General features: G+C 49.6%; 2 protein-coding genes across 21 annotated transcripts in view; one reads left to right on the plus strand and one right to left on the minus strand.

Annotated features, from left to right (window-relative positions):
• The window catches only part of LOC127046628 (zinc finger protein 501-like), a 271,994-nt gene extending 252,523 nt beyond the window's left edge, over positions 1 to 19,471 (minus strand). For 6 of the 9 annotated variants that reach the window (XR_007773135.1, XR_007773143.1, XR_007773142.1 and 3 more), the window contains exons 1-3: positions 19,229 to 19,471; positions 3,054 to 3,136; positions 298 to 424 (exon numbers count right to left, since the gene is read on the minus strand). Coding sequence is in view for 5 of the 9 variants with exons in the window: in XM_050943905.1 (XP_050799862.1) it covers positions 298 to 424; positions 3,054 to 3,136; positions 19,229 to 19,343 (325 nt within the window). In the remaining 4 variants the exon portion in view is untranslated. Of the gene's footprint in view, positions 1 to 297; positions 425 to 692; positions 739 to 3,053; positions 3,137 to 19,228 lie in introns of those variants that run through there. The other 3 variants (XM_050943884.1, XM_050943894.1, XM_050943939.1) reach the window with 3 other exon arrangements.
• LOC127046425 (zinc finger protein 420-like) overlaps positions 1 to 22,879 on the plus strand; it is a 201,142-nt gene that overhangs the window by 158,374 nt on the left and 19,889 nt on the right. For 3 of the 12 annotated variants that reach the window (XM_050943453.1, XM_050943506.1, XM_050943454.1), the window contains exon 1: positions 19,895 to 20,037. The exons of 8 other annotated variants lie outside the window; for them this stretch is intronic. The gene's annotated coding sequence lies outside the window, so the exon portion shown is untranslated. Of the gene's footprint in view, positions 1 to 19,855; positions 19,874 to 19,894; positions 20,038 to 22,879 lie in introns of those variants that run through there. One more of the 12 variants, XM_050943461.1, reaches the window with a different exon arrangement.

Consider the following 22,879-nt stretch of genomic DNA (forward strand, 5'->3'; position numbering starts at 1 on the left):
TACTTAATTTAGAATGCTACAAGCGGCATATCTTACCCTTAAAATTAGGAAACGGCATGAAAGCTACAGTTATTAATGTAGCCAATAAGGATACATTAAATGCAATTTTAAAATGACTGACAGCACCAAAATTTCACATGTCCAAAAATTATATTAGTGCATGAGATATAAGGCAAAAAAAGGGGGGCCAGAAAACTTGTCAAAACTTGGATGACAAATAAAGGTATAAAGTTATCACTACTCAGGTTATTTAGAGACTCCACAGCTTGTAATAACCCAAGGGACAGGACTCCTTACCCAGCAAGACCACCGTCTCATATTTCTCCTGCATGACATCCCTATAGAGGGCCCTTTGAATGGGGTCCAGCAGAGCCGCCTCTTCCCTGGTGAAATACACAGCCACCTCCTCGAAGGTCACCGGCCCCTGAAATAGCAAGAGTCCAACACTCACTACCTGCTGCCCTACTCACAACCCCACTATTCATGGAACAGCAGCACTAGGTAAATGGAAGCTCCGGGAGGCACATGTTAACACAGTCTCACCCCAGCTTGCTTAAAACAGCCAGGAGGCATCAGAGGGCAGAAAGAGAAAATCTTTGTCTCTCCTAGCTGACAGACAGAGGCAGGGTCTTCACATTTATCGCATACCTACTAGCCAGGCTAGATATAGGAGATGGGGCTGTCTCTGGAACCTGATGGTGGCTCCCTGGTAGGAATCCCAACACTCTCCAAATAAAATAAATGGAAGAAAGAGAAAGTCAATATTAAATAATATAAGTTAGAAGGTCAGAATTGTAGAAAATTGGTAAGGGAAGCTACTAGAAAGCAATGATCAATTAATGAAAAGAAGAAGGAAGTTTTTAAAAAGTATATTAAGTACAAAATTAATCCCTAACAATGGTAGTGGTAAATTACTAGATGCAAATGGCAGAATTATCAAAATAATGAAGATGTAAAAGTGTTCAATAAATATTTCTCTCCTGGATTTGGAGAAAAATAGATGATGTAATCATATAAGATGTTGACAACGACAGTCTTTTCATCCCAACAATAACTCACGAGGATGTTAAACAGCAGCTATTGCAGTTAGATATGTTTAAAGACACAGGTCCAGATAACTTGTATCCAAGAGCTTTGAAAGACCTGGTGGAGGAGTGTGGAGGACTGTTAATGTTGATTTTAATTAAGACTTGGAACAATGGGGAAATTCCAGAAGACTGGAATAAAGCTAATGCTGTGCCAATATTTAAAAAGTATAAAAGAGATGACCCAGCTAATTACAAGAATGTTAGTCCGATACTGGGCAAGATAATGGAGCAGTGAATATGGATTTAATTAATAAAGAATTAAAGAAGGGTAATATAATTAATACCAATTAACAAAGGTTCAGAGACAACAGATCCAATCAAACTAACTGGATATCCTAATTGGATGAGATAAAAAGTTTGGTTGCAACTAATAGTATTGATATCATATGCCTTACAGAAGTTTAGGTATATTACTTGGCTCAATACAACATTTTGACTAGAAAACTAGAAAGATACAAAATAAACACAGCATACATTAAATAGATTAAAAACTATGATTGTAAATGGGGAACAATGCTTGAGTAGATTTCTTTCTAGGGGGTTCCCACAAGGATTGGTTCTTGGCCCTGTGCTATTTAACATTCTTATCAACAACCTGGAAGAGAATATAAAATCATCACTGATAAAGTTTGCAGTTGCCACAAAGATTGGGGGTGGTGGTAACTAATGAAGTGTCAGTAGGTTCAGGTTTCAGCACTGGGAGTCTGGGAAGTATTCCCAGTCCTGGCTAGAGGATTATTTCCTGTTCCACAAAGAAGGGAAGTTCCATTCCCAACACCTGTGTCTTGAAATTAGGCCTCTCACACTACACCCCATATTCAGCATAGTGGTATGATTATAATATGATTAGGTCATAATTATGATGCATTTTATGCAAGACGCATCATGTTCAGTGTCATTGGAAAAGTTATGATTTGTTGAATATGATTGGCCTATTTGTGTGCATGTATCATGTTTGTATCTGAAGTTAAGGATATTGACTATGCATTTGTCTTTCAAATGTGCTTACTCTGGGTAACACCCACAAAGAGCCTTTCAGGTACAACAAAGAAGCCAGACAGTGATGATGGCTCATCAACAAAGACAATGGACCACGGAATAGCTTAGCCTTCCTGTGAATGTTTCAGCCAGCGTATGAGTCATGGCTACTATGACTTAGCAGTGCCTGCTAGAGCATGTGACCAGACCATGTGACACTAAACTCCATTTTGGTACCTGTATTTTTCCACAACCTGGACTGGGAACTGAGTTTGGAACAAAGGGTTCCTGCCATATGGAAAAGCTACATAAGGTAGGGTGTGACATCCTCTCTTGGCCTCATTCTGCACACAAGAAAACTCCTGGAAACATCTCAGGAACAAAGACTGAACTGGGGGGAAAGTGTTGGTTCCAGGGTAAAGAGAATTCTAGCTTATGTTTGGAAACTTGGTAGACTGCTTCTATCATCAGTCACGGTGAGAAATTGCTAATTCAAATTCTATCCAGATAGTATGTTAGGCTTAGTTTGAGTTTTCGGTTATTTGTTAAGTAATCTGCTTTGATCTTTTTGCTATCACTTATTGCTGGGAAATTGGTTGTTGTCGTCTATCTGTCCTTGAGCGGCTTAGGTAAAGCACTCAGGTAGTTAAGTTGGATGCATGGCGTCAGCTGCTGTCGTGTTGGTAAGAAAAGGGACTAGAGAGGCTGGCTGAATCTCCAGCAGCGCCGTGTGAGAGGGGCCAGCCCAGCTTCAGGGTTAGAGGGCACAGTGGTTCCCAGAACCCCCCAGACTGCACCCCGGGGTGGCAACCCACCATATCCGAGAGTATACAAGTCTCAGCAGGTTTGTCACATCCTTCCCCCCCCATTCTGCACCATAGATAGTTCCTGCCTCCCACTACCTCTAGCAGCTCCCACCCTCCTATACATTTACTGATCCTCTCCCTCCAAGCAGAACCCACCACCAGCTCCCTGATAATCCCTTACCTGAGCCAACTCCATTGCAGCCATTTTCTTCCTCCTAGGAGGAGGGGATGATTTGGAGCAAAACATGGACGATATTCTGTAGCCTGCCAGGGCGAGAAGGACAATGTGAGAGAATTCAGACAGGGTTTCTGTCCTTTCCACATGTCGATTGCCCCCAGCATTTTTCCCTGGTAATGGACATTCTAGGTTCTGCCACACTGTGAAGCACAGAGTGACCATATTCCAGTACAGGCCTAGCCCCCTCCCACCAAGGTGTAACCCTCTGAGACATGGTGAAACCCTCCCAGTAGCAGAGTCTCTCTGTTACACTTATCAAGTTTGTGAACAATACCAAGCTGGGATGGGTTGCAAGTGCTCTGGAGGATAGAATTAAAATTCAAAATCATCTGGACAAAATGGTTCGAAGTAAATAGGATGAAATTCAATAAGGACAAATCCAAAGTACTCCACTTAGGAATGAACAATCAGTTGCACACATACAAGACAGGAAATGACGGCCTAGGAAGCAGTACTGCAGAAACAGATCTGGGAGTCATGGTGGATCACAAGCTAAATATGAGTCAATAGTGTTACACTATTGCAAAAAAAGCAAGTATAATTCTGAGATGTATTAGCAGCAGTATTGTAAGCAAGACACGAGAAATAATTATTCCGCTGTACTCCGCACTAATTAGGCCTCATCTGGACTAGTGTGTCCAGTTCTGGACCCCACATTTCAGGAAAGATGTGGAAAAATTGGAGAAAGTCCAGAGAAGAGCAATAAAAATGATTAAAGGTCTAGAAACATGACCTATGAGGGAAGATTGAAAACATTGTGTTTGTTTAGTCTGGAGAAGATATGACCAGCTTTCACGTACATAAAAGTTTGTTTCAAGGAGGAGGGAGAAACATCGTTCTTCTTAACCTTTGCGGACAGGACAAGAAACAATGGGCTTAAATTGCAGCAAGGAAGGTTTAGGTTGGACATTAGGAAAAACTCCCTAAATGTCAGGGTGGTTAAGCACTGGAATAAATTGCCTAGGGAGATTGTGGAAACTCCATCATTGGGGATTTTTAAGAGCAGGCTGGACAAACATCTCTCAGGGATGGTCTAGATCAGGGGTGGCCAACATGTGGCTCTTTAGAATTTAATATGCGGCTCATTGTATAGGTACCACCTCCAGGGCTGGAGCTAGAAGCACCAACTTTCCAATGTGCTGGTTGCGCTCACTACTTAGCTACAGGCCCTGGCCCCACTCCGCCCCTTCCCACCCCCTTCCCTGAGCCAGCAGTGCCCTCGCTCCATCCTCCCACCCCCAGTGTCTTGCATAGCATGAACAGCTGATTGGGAGGTGCGGGGCGGGGGCTGCTGATTAGTGTGGCTTCTCATGGGTGGGAAGTGCTGGGACCAGGGGGTGGGAGCTGATGGGTGGCTGCTGATGTATTACTGTGGTTCTCTTGCAATGTACATTGGTAAATTCAGGCTCCTCAGCTCAGTTTGGTCACTCCTGGTCTAGATAATACTTCGTCCTGCCTTGACGGCAGGGGACTGGACTAGCTACCTCTTGAGGTCCCTTCCAGTTCTGTGATTCTATGAACCAAAGGCCAGAGACGAGCAGAATCAAAGGAGTCACTCTGGGGACTCTCCCTGTCATTGTCCCCAAGGCTGCTCTCTCAGGTTAACTAAATTATTTGATGCGCCAGCCTTTATACAGTCTCTCCCGGGAGTGCCCCTTTCATCGGCTGGGCCTAGTTTTAGCTTTTGGGAAGCATGACCCCAGGGGCTCTGAGACTGGGCCTTCTTGCCTCAGTACATCTTGTTTCTTTCTGTGTCTCCCCAGAGAATCAAAATGAGTAGATATTCCTCATAGAGACTGTGAACATAAGAACGTGTTTAGACTTTATTGAATGCTTATGAGTTGCTGCCTGGGTTAACATCTGACTAGTTGCATTGTGAGCCTCTGTGACTCTGTAAATCACCAGACAGGAGGGAGACTTTACCTATGTGACGTGCTGATTGGCAACAGAATGCATTACACCCTACTTGACAGGAAAGGTCCATCAACACCAGATAGACTATTATGGGACGTTAAAGAAGACACAAGACTGTTGTTGTGCCCTTGACTTCCCATTAGCTGAGTTTCACGCTCAGAGCACATGGCAGGAAGGGGATTAAAGACCCCATACCAAAGGAACTGATTATCTGTATGCTGCTTGGACTCTGGGGGGCAAAGTTTCTAGGTATAAGGAAGAGATCCCCAGCTGCTTAGCCGGGGTTAGTCCTAAAGAATATGTAGAGCCTGCTTATTATAGAATCTTCTATTACCTTTGAAATCTAAGACTGCAACTCGTCTGCATCTATAGGATTACCTGCTTTAACTTTGTAAATAACTCTCGTTTCCTTTCAAATAAATCTTAATACAGGTTATGACAGGACTGGCTACAAGTATTGTCTTTGCTGGGAAATCTAAGATTCAATTGACCTAAGGAAGAGACTGGTCCTTTGGGTCTGGCAGTAATCTAAATTGCTGTGATTTGTGAGGTAAGGCGGTGGTTCTCAACCAGGGGTCTGGGGCCCTCTGGGGGGCTGTGAGCAGCTTTCAGGGGCCTGCCAAGCAAGGCCGGCATTAGACTCACTGAGGCCCAGGGCAGAAAGTCCCAGCGCATGGAGCTGAAGTCCAGGGCCCATAGCCCCACCACCAGGGCTGAAGCCAAAGCCTAATTAATGTAGCTTTGTAGGGGCCACAGGCAGTTGCCCTGCTTGCTGCCTCCTAACACCAGCCCTGGCTTTTATATGCAGAAAACCAGTTATTGTGGCCCACATGGGCAGTGGAGTTTTTATAGCATGTTGGGGGTGTAAGGGACCATCTATCACAAAGGTGAGCTCACCTGCCTGGTGAGATATATGGGATCACCCAAAGGGACTGTCTGTGACTCCATGTTAACGCTGTTACAGTGCCTGAAGCGTTTACACTGGATTCTTGGTTGGTGGAATCTCCATACAGACCTCACACCCAATTTGGAGTTTGTGCCCTGCTCTTACAAATCTGCCTGAGGCTGGTGCTCATGCTCTCAAGTCACTGAAGACAATGTTACAGAGAGAGGGGCTGTGACTTCCTCAAGGTCACTAAACAGGTCCGTGACAGAGCCAGAAACAGACCCTGTTAACTCCAGGGCCCCGTCACCCACAGCCTGGAAAGATCCCCAGAGCACAATGTATTAGGCTGCAGGAAGAGGTGTTCAGGGACTGCAAATGAGCTGCCCTGCCAAGACAGCCTGTGCATCCGTGGACAAACCACCTCGCTGGGGGTGTGTCCCCAGGGTCAAGAGAAGTCAGTGTCCAGTCCTGTGGGGCTGTGCTCCTGGCTCATACCTCCAGCACTCACTGCTGCCCCTCCCTTGCAAACTGCACTGTTCAGCCAGCCTCAAGCCTCTGTGAGGTCACTTCCCCCACCACCTTAAACTTTCAAACTGGGACATGGTGCACCAGTACCAATCACAGTGCACTAGTGTAAATTCTGTCTACATTAAGGGTTTGCACAAGTACCTAAAACATCAGTGTGGCAGAGACCTTCAGAAACAACAGTATGGTAGCATTAGAACCTATGTCTAGCTCGGTCACAGACAGCCTGGGTGACCTTGGACACGTCAATGTTTCTCCTCCCAACTTTAGTCTCTTTACCCAGCTGCCCACTCACTGGGGTCTCCTCTCTCTCCAGAGCTGCTCACCACGAAAATCTGTGTGGGTGTTATCAGAGCTAAGGTAGTTCAGCTCTGGAATAGTCTTATAAAGGTGGCTGTGGAGTCTCTTTTAAGAACAAGTAGGACAAAGCTCTGTTAGAGAATAACTACATATACTTGGTCCTGCCTCCGCAGAGAGAGCTGGACTTGATGACATCTTGAGGTCTTATCTAGCCCTACTTTTCTAGGATGCTATGCAAAATATACATATAAAAACACAACGTACAGAATAAAACCCACTACAACATAATGTCAGGCAATTCAGGGGGGAAAAAACCACAGCCTATACTCCACAGCATAAAATGACAATACAAAAGGAAAAGAAAGCAACACGATGCAAACTATGACATCCTAGGACAAAAGTACACAATGCAAAAGAGTTCAGCTCAAACCAACGCAGCACAGACACCAAACAAGCTGAGGCAAAACAACGCACCATAAAACTATGCAACACAGCATGGTGCATCATAGTTCCAAAAGGCACCATGCAAAACAGCTCAGCATAGATCAGGACACAGCACAAAAGAGAATTATTTCTATGTAGGCCTGGAAGGGATCTTGAGAGGTCATCTACTCAAGCCTCCTATGCTGAGGCAGAACCAAGTATCCCTAGACATTCCCAGACTGGTGTATCTCTGACCTGGTCTTAAAAGACCTTCAATGAAGGAAATTCCACAGCTTCCCTTGGAAGCCAATGCAAGGCAAACACAGACCAAAAGAACACTGTACACACACAAGCTGGGCTTGGGGTTATGGGGAGAGGCAAGAATTCAAACAATCTGGATTCAGTTCCCAGTTTTGCCCCAAATTCTCTATGCAAATTTGTCAGACACCGGCGGCTGGCCCGTGCCCACTGACTTGGGCTCACACGGCTCAGGCTGTGGGGCTGTTTAATTGTGGTGTCTATGTTCTGGCTGGGGCTGTAGCCCAAGGTCTGGCACCCTCCCACCTCGCAGGGTCCTTGTCAAGGTTCCTTCCCCACTCTGAACTTTAGGGTGCAGATGTGGGGACCTGCATAGACACTTCTAAGCTTAATTACTAGCTTAGATTTGGTATCGCTGCCACCACACCCAAGCATTACTTTTCTTCCCTATGTAGCCCTCAGAGACTTCGCCAATTTCCTGGTGAACACAGATCCAAACCCCTTGGATCTTAAAACAAGGAGAAATTAACCATCCCCCCTCCTTTCTCCTACCAACTCCTGGTGGATCCAGATCCAACCCCCTTGAATCTAAAAACAAGGAAAAAAATCAATCAGGTATTAAGAAAAAGGCTTTTAAATTAAAGAAAAGAAAGGTAAAAGAAAACCCTCTGGGAGAGATTAGCATACAGGCTACTCTCACAGACAACAGATTCAAAAGACAGAGGATGTTCCCCTGGGCAAAAATCTTAACACACACAAAAATACCCCAATTTGATCATTCCCTTAATGGTACCAAGACAAGTTACAAAGAAAATAAACATAAACCTATTTATCTCTTTCTAAAACTTACTACTCTGATAAGAGGCTGGTTCCTTGATCTTTTTCACTTCGGCTAAAACTGAAACTCTCAAAAAAGGAAAACTTCCCTCTTTCCTTTTGAAACATCTTGTTCCCCCATCGGTTTCTTTGGTCAGGTGTCAGCTAGGCTGGGTGAACTTCTTAACCCTTTACAGGTAAAAGAAGCATTAACCCTTAACTATCTGTTTATGACACGCCCCTCAAATCTCAGACAGTGTTGAACCACACTGGTGGTGATTTCTTCCTAGAACTTTAGAATAAACAGATTAATAAAACACATGCACCTTTACATATACTACTAATTATGTAAAACTACAAGATTTCTCACATTTTAAGGACAATTTTAACCAGTTAACTCTGGGAAACTTTCACAGGAAAGTGCATCCGCTACTTTGTTAGAAGCTCCTAAAATGTGTTGAATTTTAAAATCAAAATCTTGGAGAGCTAAACTCCATCGAAGAAGTTTTTTGTTGTTTCCCTTGGCAGTATGAAGCCACTTTAGCGCAACATGGTCGGTTTGTAGCTGGAAACACCATCCCCAAACGTACGGGTGTAGCTTTTCCAGGGCATACACAATGGCGTAGCATTGTTTTTCACTGATTGACCAGTGGCTTTCCCTCTCAGACAGTTTCTTCCTGAGGAACACGACAGGATGGAATTCTTGATCCGGTCCTTCCTGCATTAAAACTGCTCCTACACCATGCTCAGATGCATCCGTGGTTACTAGGAATGGTCTGTCAAAGTTTGAGGCCCTTAGCACAGGGTCAGACATGAGTGTGGCCTTAAGCTCGTTAAAGGCCTTCTGACACTCATCAGTCCACTGAACTGCATTTGACTGTGTCTTTCTGGTCAGGTCTGTCAGTGGGGCAGCGATTTGGCGGTAGTGTGGTACAAATCGCCTGTAATATTTGGCCAAGCCTAAGAAGGATTGGACCTGTTTCTTTGACTTTGGGACAGGCCACTTTTGGATAGCATCTACCTTGGCCTGTAGGGGATTTATTGTTCCTTGACCCACCTGGTGCCCCAGGTAAGTCACTCTGTTTTGGCCTATTTGACACTTTTTAGCCTTAACAGTTAGTCCTGCCTATCTGATGCGCTCAAAGACTTTTTTCAGGTGCTCCAGATGTTCTGCCCATGAATTGGAAAAAATGGCCACATCATCAAGGTAGGCAACTGCAGATTCTCCCAATCCTGCTAGGAGACTATCTACAAGTCTTTGGAAGGTGGCGGGTGCATTCTGCAGCCCAAAAGGAAGCAGATTAACTTCATACACTCCTGCATGGGTGATGAAGGCTGACCTTTCCTTGGCAGGTTCATCTAGCGGTACTTGCCAGTACGCCTTGGTTAAGTCTAATGTAGAGATGAACTGGGCACGTCCCAATTTTTCCCAATAACTCATCGGTGCGTGGCATTGGATAGTTGTCGGGACGAGTTACAGCATTTAGCTTACGGTAGTCCACGCAAAAGCGTATTTCCCCATCTGGTTTGGGAACTAGAACCACTGGAGATGCCCATGCACTGTTAGAGGGGCAGATTATACCCATCTGTAGCATATTTTGGATCTCCCGTTCTATAGCAGCTTGGGCATGAGGAGACACTCGGTAGGGCTGGGTTCTTATTGGGTGAGCGTTACCTGTGTCAATGGAGTGGTATGCCTGTTCTGTCCGTCCTGGGGTGGCTGAGAACAATGGGGCGAAGCTAGTGCACAGCTCCTTGATCTGTTGCTGCTGCAGATGTCTCAGGGTTGTGGAGAGGTTCACCTCTTCCACGCCACCGTCACTTCTTCCTTCGTAGTAGACACCTTCAGGCCACTCAGCGTCATCTCCTCCCTGGGCTGTAAACTAATAAACCTTTAATTCTCTGGAATAAAAGGGCTTTAGAGAATTAACATGGTACGCTTTAGGGTTGAGGTAGGGAATGCTATGAGATAGTTAACAGCTCCCAGGTGCTCTTGGATCGTGAATGGCCATTACCATGACGCTTCCATCTTATGGGTCTGTAGCGCCTTTAAGACCATAACGTGGTCTCCTACTTTGAAGGGGATGCTCTCTGGTATGTTTATCATAACAGGCTTTTTGCTCTTTCTGAGCATCCTTTAGGTTTTCTTTAGCAAGGGCTAAAGAGTATCGGAGGGTTCTTTGCAGGTTACTTACAAAGTCTAGAATGTTAATTCCCGGAGAAGGCAATAACCCCTCCCATTGCTGCTTCACTAGCTGTAATGGCCCCTTAACCTCATGGCCATACACAAGTTCAAATGGTGAAAACCCTAAACTGGGATGTGGTACAGCCCTGTAGGCAAAAAGCAACTGGTGCAACACTAGGTCTCAATCATTGGAGTGTTCATTTACAAATTTACCTATCATGGCCCCTAAAGTTCCATTAAACTTCTCCACCAGGCCATTGGTTTGATGGTGGTAAGGGGTGGCAACCAAGTGATTCACCCCATGAGCTTCCCACAGATTTTTCATGGTCCCTGCCAGGAAATTAGTTTCCAAATCGGTAAGGATGTCGGAGGGCTAACCTACCCTGGCAAAAGTGTCTGCTAAGGCCTGGCACACAGTTTTAGCCCTGGTGTTGCTTAGAGTTACTGCTTCTGGCCATCGGGTAGCAAAATCCATGGAAGTCAGTATGTACTGCTTTCCTCTGGGTGTCTTCTTTGGGAAAGGACCCAGAATATCCACAGCTACTCGCTGAAATGGGACCTCAATTATGGGGAGTAGCTGGAGAGGGGCTTTGACCTGGTCTTGGGGCTTTCCCACTCGTTGGCACACCTCACAAGTCCGGACATAATTAGCAACGTCCTTGCCCATCCTCTCCCAGTGGAAGGACTTACCCAACCTGTCTTTGGTTCTGTTCACCCCAGAATGGCCACGGGGATGATCATGAGCTAAGCTTAAGAGCTTTATTCAGTACTTAGTTGGAACTACCAACTGTCTTTGAGGACGCCAGTCTTCCTGGTGTCCACCAGAAATAGTCTTCTTGTATAAATGTCCTTGTTCTACAACAAATCGGGATCGGTTAGAAGAGCTGAGAGGCTGTGGGGTGCTCCGTGCTGCCACCCAAGCTTTCTGAAGTCTGTCATCTGCTTCCTGCTCAGTCTGGAACTGTTCCCTTGATGCTGGAGACATCAGCTCCTCCTTAGACTGTGGACTTGGGCTTGGACCCTGTGGAAGCGATGTAGGTGATGGGGTTGTTTTAGTTGATTGTGAACCGCTCTCCGCTGGTGCACTATGTGATATTTCAGGCTCTGACTGAGCCTCTGGGGTAGGGTTGTCTGCTGCGTCTGCCAGTTCAGGCTCGCTGGTGCCCTCTGGCGTTGGAGTTGTAGATGGGTTTGCAAGTGCTGGAGTCAGTGCTGGCAACAGTTCTGGTGCTGGTTGATTTACCAGTTCCGGTTTTGGGACTGGATTCACTGAGGCTGAAGCATTTATGAGTAGAAGATCCAGTTCCACCACCTCTGTCTGGGTCTCTGGTAACACAGAAGGGGCCCTGGTGGACGTCTCAGGAACAGGGATGGGTGTGGAAGCTTGCTTGGCCTGGCTGCGTGTGAGCATTCCTATCCTCTTGGCCAGCTTCACATGGTTGGCCAAGTCTTCCCCTAGTAGCATGGGGATGGGATAATTGTCAGACTGCAAAGGTCCACATTCCTGATCAGCCCTTGTACTGGACAGGCAACTCAGCTGTAGGCAAGTTTAAAGATTTTGACATGAATGGGTGAATTGTCATTTGGGCCTCTGGGCTGATGAATTGGGGATCCACTAAGAATTGGTGGATGGCTGACACTTGTGCCCTAGTGTCTCTCCACGCGATAATCTTCTTCAGCCCACTCTCAAGGTTTCCCTTCACTCTGAGGGTATTTGAGAGGCAGCTGGGCCTGGGGATCTTTGGTGTGATTGTGGTGTAATGAACTGTAATCGGTTGGGGTTCTTGGGGCAGTGGGCCTTTATATGTCGCAGTTCATTACATTTAAAACATCTCCCAGCTGACTGGTCACTGGAACGAGGTGGGTTGCTGGAGACTGGTGAGGTGGGACAATAAGGTGTCTGGGGCTTTCCTTGGGTTGTAGGTGGGACCTTGGATTGCCACCGGTGATAGGGTTTAGTTTCAGTTTGCTCTCTCTGATATTCACTCCAACTGCTAGAATTTTTTTTCTTTTCTGCCACTTCCACCCATTTGACTCCAATATCCCCTGCCTCAGTTACAGTTTTGGGGCTTCCCATCTAGGATGTACCTTTCTATTTCCTCCAGAACACCCTCTAAGAACTGCTTCATTTGCATTAGGAAGCACAGAGCTTCCACAGATTCAGCACTTGCTCTTGATATCCAGGCATCCCAATTCTTTCCAATGTGGTAGGCGTGTTGGGGAAATGACACATCTGGTTTCCACCTTAGGGCTCGGAACAGCCGACGCGCATGCTCAGGTGTTAGCCTCATTCTGATTCTGGCCTTGGTTTGAAAAAGTTTATAATCGTTCATGCGTTCCTTAGGCATTTCAGCCGCCACCTCTGCTAAGGGTCCACTAAGCTGTGACCTCAGCTCCATGATGTACTGGTCTGTAGAGATGCTGTACCCAAGGGAGGCCCTTTCAAAATTTTCTAAGAAGGCCTCAGTATCATCACCTGCCTTGTAGGTGGGGAATTTTCTGGAATGGGAAACAGTACCTGGAGAAGAGTTGTTAGGGTTGGCTGGTACATCCTGCTTAGCCCTTGCTAATTCCAGCTCATGCTTTCTCTCTCTTTCCCTCTCCTCCATCTCTTTTTCTCTCACCTCCATCTCTTTGTGTTTCTCCTCCACAGCTCTTTTGTGTGCAGCCTCAGCCCTGGCCATCTGTCTGTCACGTTCCTTTTGGCTCTCCTCAGCTTGGAGTTTGGCTAACTCTAGCTGCCGTTGTATGGCTTTTTTTTCTTTGCCTGACATTTTCCCCCTGGTCTACCTTAGCTATCTGAGGGGGGCAGGGGGGCAGCTTGGAATTTTTGGCTACTGTAATGTGACACTTTAGAAAAAAAAAAAGTAGAACAGGTTTTGTTACTTGTCTTGGCAATATGTTAATGACCCTCCAGTGATCACAGCTGGAGCTTCTCTTCTAACAAAAAGCCCTCTGTTAGAAACTCTAATCTGTTTGCTTTCAGGGTCTCTCTCCTTCACTCCTTCCCCAGCATCTCAAAAGGAACAAAAAAAAAATCTGGCTTTTGGTTCCTAAAAAATCCCTCACCGCTGCTCACCATGTCAACGTTCCTTCCCCACTCTGAGCTTTAGGGTACAGATGTAGGGACCTGCATGGACACTTCTAAGCTTAATTACTAGCTTAGATTTGGTATCACTGCCACCACCCCCCAAGCACTACTTTTCTTCCCTGGGTAACTTTGAGAGACTTCACCAATTTCCTGGTGAACACAGATCCAAACCCCTTGGATCTTAAAACAAGGAGAAATTAACCATCCCCGCTCCTTTCTCCTACCAACTCCTGGTGGATCCAGATCCAACCCCCTTGAATCTAAAAACAAGGAAAAAAAATCAATCAAGTATTAAGAAAAAGGCTTTTAATTAAAGAAAAGAAAGGTAAAAGAAAACCCTCTGGGAGAGATTAGCATACAGGCTACTCTCACAGACAACAGATTCAAAACACAGAGGATGTTCCCGGGCAAAAATCTTAATACACACAAGAATATCCAAATTTGATAATTCCCTTAATGGTATCAAGACAAGTTACAAAGAAAACAAACATAAACCTATTTATCCCTTTCTAAAACTTACTACTCTGATAAGAGGCTGGTTCCTTGATCTTTTTCACTTCAGCTGAAACTGAGACTCTAAACAAACGAAAACTTCCCTCCTTCCTTTTGAAACATCTTGTTCCCCCATTGGTTCCTCTGGTCAGGTGTCAGCTAGGCGAACTTCTTGACCCTTTACAGGTAAGAGAGGCATTAACCCTTAACTATCTGTTTATGACACTTCTATAGCCTGGCTCTAGCCCAAGCTCAGACATCTACAGTGCAATTAAACAGCACCTTCGCCTGAGCCCTGTGAGCCTGAGTCAGTTGGCAAGGGCCAGCTGGGAGTTTTTAGTGGCAGGGTAGAGATACCCTTGGTGTCTGTGCAGCACCAGTCACAATGGGAACCCTGATCTCGGTGTCTGTGTAGAGCCCTGCACAACAGGGGCCTGATCTCAGTTGGTGACTCTGCAACTCCCAGCATTATAGGATCCCGGATTTTGTTTGGAGTCCCTGCAGTATCTGGTAAAATGTGGGGGCAGGATCTGTAAGGGTCAGTGCAGTGCCCAGTACAGTGGTGGGACATGATCTGGGTCGGGGTCAGTGCAGGGCCAGGTCGAACGGGGACACAGATCTCAGTCGAGGTTTCTCAAGTACCCTGGAAAATGGAGGCAGCTATCTGGGCCGCAGTTGTGCGCTGCCCGGCACAAGGGGGGCCATGATCTCGGTCCAGGTCTCAGTTTTACCTGGCACAATAGGGGACATGACGTCTGTGGGCTCTCTGCAGTTCCCAGCACAACAGAGGTGCAGATCTCAGTTGGGGGCTCCACAGCAACAGTGGGGTCTGACCTCTGTTGGGGTCTCTGCAGCAGCTGGAAGAACAGGGCCCAGATCTCACCTGGGGTCTCTGCAATTCCAGGAACAACAAGGTCCCTGATTTTGTTTGCTGTCTCTGCAGCACCTGGCACAATGGGAGCCTGATTTCACTTGGTGTTCATGCAGGGCCTGGCACCACAGGGGCCCAGAGCTCAGTCAGGGTCACTGTAGTACCTGGCACAACAAGATCCCTGCTCTCTGCAGGGGTCTGTGCAGTACCTGGCACAAGCAGTGCCCCAAACTCAGTCAGGGTTTGTGCAGTGCCTGGCACACTGGGGGACCTGATCTCAAGCAAGGCCTGAGCCACACTCAGCATAAGAGCTCTGATCTCAGACAGACACCTGGAGAGAAAAGCTGGAAGTTTATCAAGAATTTGATATCGGTATTTCAGAACTGAGGAGAAAATGGGGCACAAACTAAATCTTTGCTAAAGTAAGAGAGAAGCACCAACATCTGGGGAGATTTTATGTCATCGTTCAACAGTTCAAGAGAAAAGAGGGGAAATTTGAGGGGATTATACAGCAATATTCAATCAGAATGGGACAGATTCTTCTTGTCACACATTCACATGGCCAGCCGGGAGCCCTGGGAGATGTGGTTTTCAGAGGGGAAAGGAGTGGGGCTGGAGTCAGAATGTCACTGGCTAGGGGGAGGGACTGACAGTGAGGTCTGAGAATGTGATTAGCAGGTGATGGGGAGGCTGCTGGGTTGGGCAGGGTGAGAGAGGTGAAGTAGCTGGACTGGGAAACCTGGGGCTGGGCCATCTCCACGGGGGACGGTTGCTCCTCCCTCCCCTTCCTGGCCCTTCCCACACCCTGTTGCCAGCAGAGAGTGGCCCCCCCAGCCCAGCCCAGAGGTGCCCCTGTCTCAGGGCTCCCCGAGCCTCTGCCCATTAACCCTCTGCCCAGTTCAGAAATCACTCAGGGGAACCATTTCCCACCTAACCAAGGACAAATCTCTGCAGGTAAAAATGTGGGGAAACACCCCAAACCCGAGATTTGAATTGGACACTGACGAAGTGGAGAGAAAATGGGGCACAATCAGGGGAGGAGAACAGGGAACTTCTCAGGGATTTCAGGGAAGGGAGGGGTTACCATGGGCGTTGCTTGTTGCTTTCTAGAGAAAGAGGAGCAGGACAGGAGAGGATGGGGGGGTCCCCATGGGAGGGAGCAGAGGTAAATCCGAGGGGATCTCAGCCCCCCCCTTTCTCTCCCCGCTCCTCGAGGGGTCACCTGCTCTTCTCCTCCCCCAGCCATGCCCAGGCTGCACAGACATTTTCCACCTGCCCCTTTCCCAGGTCTCCCCACCAGCCCTGTCCCAACCCCCCTCCCGGGCAGCCCCCACCTGGCTCCATGTGGGGACCCCAATGGGGCCGGGCCCCAGGGCAGAGCCTGGCCGGGCCCGGGGGACCCTTCCGGGGCAGCAGCTCCAAGCCCCCCACGAGTGCTGCCCCCCAGGGAGCAGATTCTGGCACTGCGAGATGCCGGGTCCCCCCCGGACACTGGGGCAGAGTCACCACCTGCGCCCTGCCCCGGCCCCGCCCCCGGGACTCGCTCCGGTACTTGGAGGCTGCAGCTCCACAGCAGGGCAGGAAGATCCCGGGGCAGCCCCAGGGCGGCTCCAGACGCAAAAAGCTCCCACTCCCGATTCCCTACTTTGGCTGCACTGAGCTCACCCGAACTGCGCATGCCCAGTGACCTTCGCTGTCGCCGCTGCCCTCTCTCTGCCCTCACTTCTACTTACGATTTGCTGCCTCCTCTTTAGAGGGGTTTAAAAGCACCAAGGGGGCAAATCGCAGCGGAGGGGCTGCCAGGGTCTGAGCGGGGGGCAGAAATTTACTGGCTGGGGGGATCAAGCTGCTGTAGTTAGTGGCAGGAGAGGGGCTGAAGGGGAATAATCGGGAGTGGGAGCCGGGGTTAAGCCTGGGGGGGGGCAGGAGGAGACGCTGCCAGACCCTGTGCGGGGGACAAAACCCTCGTTTAGGGAGGGGGAAGGGGGAACAGTGACTCCTTGGGATGAGCCACCGGCTGTGTTCGCTAATCTGGGGGCATGGGGGGGGCTGTTTTCGTCCTCCTCACAGGACGCTGCAATGTCAGCCCCGTAGGAAGGGGCGGGGTTCCTGGGGCTGGGTCTTAAAGGCACCGGCAGCCCAATTCCTAGATTGTCAAAGCTTAGACACCGTAGCTCCTCTCTCTCCTATAGAAGTGTTGCGGGGCTGTTACTGCTCCAGCCAGGACACTGAATGTGGTGAAATATTGTCCAGACGCCCCCATCCTCCCTCAAACTCTGCCTCTCACATTTTGACTATGTAAAAGTGTTTTCTATCAGTTTCTATGTCTATATGAAATCACTGCAGCTTCTTTCTCTTATACAGCATGCTGAGTTGCTAACTCCCTCCCAGAGCCCACATGTCCGAACTCCCTCCTGTACCCCAATCCCCTGCCCCAGGTCAGAGCCTGTACCCCTAACTCAAACTCCCCATAGCCTGCAACCCTCCTGCATCCCTTCTCTATCCCAGAGCCTGCACCCCAAAAAGGGCCAGATTAACCTTTTGTGGGCCTGGTGCTAAACATATTTGTGGGCCCCCATCGGGGAAAATGAGGAAATGAGGCAGGGAGGGCAGAGTCCTCAGAGCAAGGGGCTACCCGGGGCCAATGGGAGATGGGTCATGGTATGGCAGGGACAGCCCCACTCCACCCAGCCCAGTACAAGGGCACTGTTTACAAACCAGGAGCTGCCAGACCCAGGCTGTCCAGCCCAGCCCTGCGCTGCCACCATGCTTCTTCCCCTTGGGGGTGGGCCCATGCTGCATCATGGTACCCCCCTGCCGAGCACCCCTCTGATTCCCTACGCCCAGTGCCACACCACCCAGAGACCCCCATAAACCTCCATGTCCAGTGCCCTCCCAGACCACTTTCTCACCCACTCAAAACTCTCCCATAGATCCTCTCACTGCCCAGTGCCCCTCGAGCTGAACACCCTCCACAGCCCTCCCACAACTGCACAGTGCCCTGCACCTCCCTGCCCAGAGCCCCCCCACAGATCCCCTCACTGCCCAGTGACCTCCACCGCCCCACCACAACTGCAGTGCCCCGCCCAGACCCCTCAACACTTCCCAGTGCCCCGACACACACAGATCTCCCCTACTGCACAGCCCCCCAACACACACAGATCTCTCCACCCCCCCACTGCCCAACATCCCCCCAGACCCACTAGAGACCTACTCTCCCACACCCTAACCCCCAGCCACAATAGCCAGCCTTGATGGGAGGTGACTGAGTCTGCCAGGTTGAGCTGGCAGCGCAGCTAGAGCTGGTCCTGGGGCAGGATAATTCCAGCCCCTTTGGAGTGGTGCACTCAGCCAGGCTGGAGCAGGAGCAGAGTGTACCCGGGCCAGGCTCCCTCAGAACCCAGCTAAGCCTCCCCCACACCCCACTGTCCCTTGTGACTGGCTGAGACTGGCCCAGCCTCTTCACCAATCCCAGATGGCTCTTCCCCCAGGGAGCCAGGTGGGGCCCCACAGGTCCTAGGCAGTGGAGACAGCTCAGAGCTGGAGCAGTGCTAGGGAGCGGGGCAGATCCCTGAGACGTGACTCTGGAGATCCCAGCCAGCCCACCCACAACCATTGGCCATGTGGCCAGCAGCCCTGCCGAGCCTGCATGGTGGCCCCCAGCTACTGGGTGATGAGCCCTCTACAGCAGCAGCATAGCCAGCTTCTAACATCAGGGGAGCAAACACATAAAAAGAGGCACCACCCAACCTATCAAATTACTAATTACATACTTTTAAACTCATTATACATATTTATTTTGTACTTAAAAACACAAGAACGATCCAGCCACAGAAGGGTTTGCACATCCGTCATTTTGCAGGAGAATTTTAGATTATACATACATATACTTTCGATTCTAGAAAGTAAATGACAGAATACAGTAGTTTATAATTGTCACAGGTTTAAAAAAAATACTAGCCATTTTTTCCAGTTACTAATTTCATTTTAAAAATCAATCAATCAATGAAATGCACTTTATTTATAATAGAGACTGTAACACTAAAGTCACCAAAAAGGCTTAACAAATACAAGTTTTATGCAAATTGGTGAGTAAAGATCTCATAGCTCCTTGGGGTTGGACAAAACAGTAATTTCCCTTAAAGTAGCTTTATTCATGGTTTTTTTAAAAAAACTTAAGACATCTCTATGACACAGGTTGTAGTCTAACATTTTTGAAACACCGAGTACTGAAAGTTAGACTATTTAACCAATTTAAGACACATACACACACTCCTCTCTCTGTCTTCCTGCTTTCCTATCACCAGTTCTGTTACTACAGGAATGAAAAGTGACATCCTCTAAAAAGGACAGTTACCTGGTCCGTAACTGGTGTTCTTCGAAATGTGTTGCTCCTGTCTACTCCATTGTAGGTGAGCGTCCTTGCCACATGCACCAGTGCTGGAAGTTTTTCCATTAGCAAGACTCGTCATAGAGGACCACCACTGCAATCCCTGGAGTGATGCCTTTACAGTGCACCATAAGGGGAGCTGCACACTCCTCCCACCCTCGGTTCCCTCTTGCCAGACAACTCCCTGCCACGGACACTGGCGCAGAGTCACCACCCCCGGGGCTCGCTCTGGTACCTGGAGGCTGCAGCAGGGCGGCAGAGCCTGGGGCGGCTCCACTGGGAGCAAGGCCCAGACTGGGCACTGGGGGTGTGTGTGGGGGGGTTAATGAGTCTCCCCGGCACAAACTCGCCTACTACGCCCACGCTCCCAGGTCACAATGGGGCAGCAGCAGCAGGGCGCCGCTCACACAGCAGGTGATCACACTCCGCCCCCTCCCCCGATCTGCGCATGCCCAGATTCGGGAAATGCAACCCGAACTACATCTCCCAGCCTGCCCCAGGGCCGCTTCCGCCCTCTCTAGCCAGGTAAGGGAGGGTTTCAGTAGGGAAAACTGCGCATGCTCCATACGAGCCCCTGTGCGGGAGGGAGAACAAAGCTGCTGCTGCCTCCCTGTGAACCGAGCCGAGCTGAGGAGCAGCTGTTGCTGCTCTCGGGCCGAGGGGGGGCGACCCAGCATTAACTCCTCCGTGCCCGGCCGGGGGGGGCTTTCTCCAGCTGGGCCCCACCCCTGGTCATCCCCGGGCTCTGCCCGCCCAGCCCCGGCCCGGAGCCCCTGGTGAGTGAGAGACCCCGGGGAGGAGGCGCTGGGGCCGGGCGGGAAAGTGACTCTCTGCCTTGGGGACCTGAGAGAAACTTCGGAGCCGCCTCGGCCCCAGGGGAGCTGCAGCAGGATCCGCCCCGGCCCCGCTGGGATATGGGGGAGGAGCCGGGGGGGGGGTCGAGCAGGGATGGGAGAAGCTGGGAATGGGGAGAGGGGGTTTGAACTGTCTCTGGGTAGCCAAGAAATTCTCTGGGGGAAAGTGACGGGTGAGGGAAAGGGGGAGGGGAGTTAATTGGATCCTGTCCCTGTTTGTGCCACTTGCCTCTCACCCCCGATACAAATTCTCTCTAGTTCTGCCCTTTTTCTCGCTCAGCATCTCACATGGGCTATAAAGTCTGAGGGGATTCTTCCCCCCCCCCCCGGCCAGATTAACTTTTTGTGGCCCCCAGCACCAAACATATTTGTGGGCCCCCACTGGGGAAACAGTGCATGTGATGGGGGGCGGTCTGCAGAGCGAGGGGCCGGTTGGGGGCAATGAGGCACAGGGCAATGATTGGCCCTACTCAGCCAAGAACAAGGACACTGTTTATAAACCCAAAACTGCTAGATGCACACTGCCCCCCCCACACCCCTTTGCTGCCAACATGCCCTTTCCACACTGCCCCAGTGCCCTGCCCTTATCCCAGCACCCTCTCACCCAGAGACTTCCCCCATAGGTCCCTCTGCCCAGCACCTCCTGCCTACAGACACCTCTCGCTGACCTCCCACCACAACTGCACAGCACCCTGCACACCATACTCCCTGCCCAGCTCCCCCACCCACAGATCCCCTACTGTCCAGCACCCCCTTCACAGTCTCACCATCACAGCTGTACAGTGAATATTCCTGAGAGAATCCTGCATCAAATTCTGTGCATCATAATTTAAAATTCTGTTTTGTTTTACAATAAATAAATGTGGAAGCTCCACCATGGCAGTGGGGAGCACAAGCCACTGGATGCATGGAGGTGGGAGAATACCCAGCAGCCTGCCCTGGAACAGGTACTTGACGGTGAGGCTGAACCTGACCCTGACACAGAACAAGGGCCAGGCCTGCCACAGAAACACCCTGGGGCCCTGCCCCTTTTGCACCAGGCACACCAGATGTGAGCAGGGAGGTTCAGCCTGGCAGCAGAATCCAAGTGCAGAGGGACTTAGTGTGGGGGTTTCCAGATAGGGGTAAGAGGGTTCTGTGAGGGGCAGTCTGGATGCAGGCAGCTCAGTGAGGGATCTGAATGCACAGGGAGGTGCCAGGTGCAGGGGCAATGGGAGTCTGCAGGGGGGACCAAGTGAAAGTGGTTGGAGCTCAGTGGCTGGGGGAGGAATCTGGGTGCAGGGGTTCATTTGGGTGGGGGTCTAAGTGTAGATGGTTGGGGCTCGGTGGGGAGGCTGTCATGTCTGGTGGGAACTCAGGGGGGTGTTACAGATGCAGGGAAGGTGGGGCTTGTCAGGTTGAGGTTTTGATGGGCTTGTTTAACAGGGGAGCCCCAGCTGCTGCCAAGGGGATCCACATGCTGGACCCCCGCTTCCCCTGTCCCAGGGATCAGTAACCTTCGGCCTGCTAGGGGTAAGCCCCCTGGTGGGCCAGTTTGTTTATTGCCATGTCCACAGGTCGGCTGATTGTGGCTTCCACTGGCTGCAGTTTGCTGCTCCAGGCCAATGGGGGCTGCGAGAAGCCACAGCCAGCACATCCTTTGCCCCGTGCACTTCCCCAAGGCCCCGCCCCTGCCTCTACTCTGCCTCCTCTCCCACACACAGAGCATGCTGTGGCTCTGCTCTTCCCCCTCCCTCCTGCCAGCAAATAGCTGATGGGTGGCAGGGAGAGGAGGGTGGGAACACAGCAAGCTGTGAGAAGAGACAGGACGGAGAGCTTGGCTGCCCTACTGCAGCAGGAGCCTCAGTGCCAGCAGCACCAAGCTTCTGTGCCCCTCAGGAGAGAGCGGGGAAGGGTAGGCCTGGCCAGGGCCCCCCCTAGAGTGCGGGCATGGGGTCAGTGGTGCCATGATAAATCTGCTACTGCTCCTTTCCCCTCAGATGATCACCTCTCTTGTCTCTCCTGATGTCCCCCTGTTCTCTCCATAATTCTCAAACGTCAATTTAAAACTCCTCAGATGTGGGCGATTTTCCCACCCATTTTATCTGGAGCGATTTGTCCTTGTTAAGGTGGGAAATTTTTGCCCTGAGTCATTCCCCAAAACACGGCTGCCCTGGAGTGGGGATGGGATGAGATGCCTGTTCTCTACCGGGGAGGGTCAGGGAAGGGAGGACCACGTGTCCCCCATAGGGACTGCCTGGACCCTGGTTTCCCAGTCCCAATTGCTGTCCCCTAACTACCAACACAGTTGCCCCCAACCATCAGCTGCCAGTCACTAGGCCGTCCCCCACTGCTGCCCCCTTCCCTCATCCAGGGACCTTCCAGCTCCCTGTCCCTTGCCCTTTTAAATCAGCTCCTCAAAGGGCTCCCTGCTGCCCATGTGAATGGTGACAGAGGGGGGACCTTTCACTTTCTGTTCATGTATTGGACAGTCATATAAAATCCAGTCAAACAGTTCCCCTTTTCCACTAGTTAGTTAATAGCAACATAAAATCCCCCTCAGATCTCAGTGTATTTCTCTCATGTTATCAGTTGTGTAGTTTGTGACACGTATTCTCTGCAAATCTCAAAGATTCATATAAGATCTCCTAAACATTTGCCCCACTTTTTCTCTAGTTATCTATTTCTAGCTGAATATGCCCTGAGATTTTTCCGTGTCTAATTATAAAATCCTAAAAAAATCTCAGATTTACACCTTTTCTCAGCTTCTTGAACATGGATATAA

The sequence above is a fragment of the Gopherus flavomarginatus genome, chromosome 1 (assembly GCF_025201925.1).
Source record: "Gopherus flavomarginatus isolate rGopFla2 chromosome 1, rGopFla2.mat.asm, whole genome shotgun sequence".
Classification (NCBI taxonomy): Eukaryota; Metazoa; Chordata; order Testudines; family Testudinidae; genus Gopherus; species Gopherus flavomarginatus.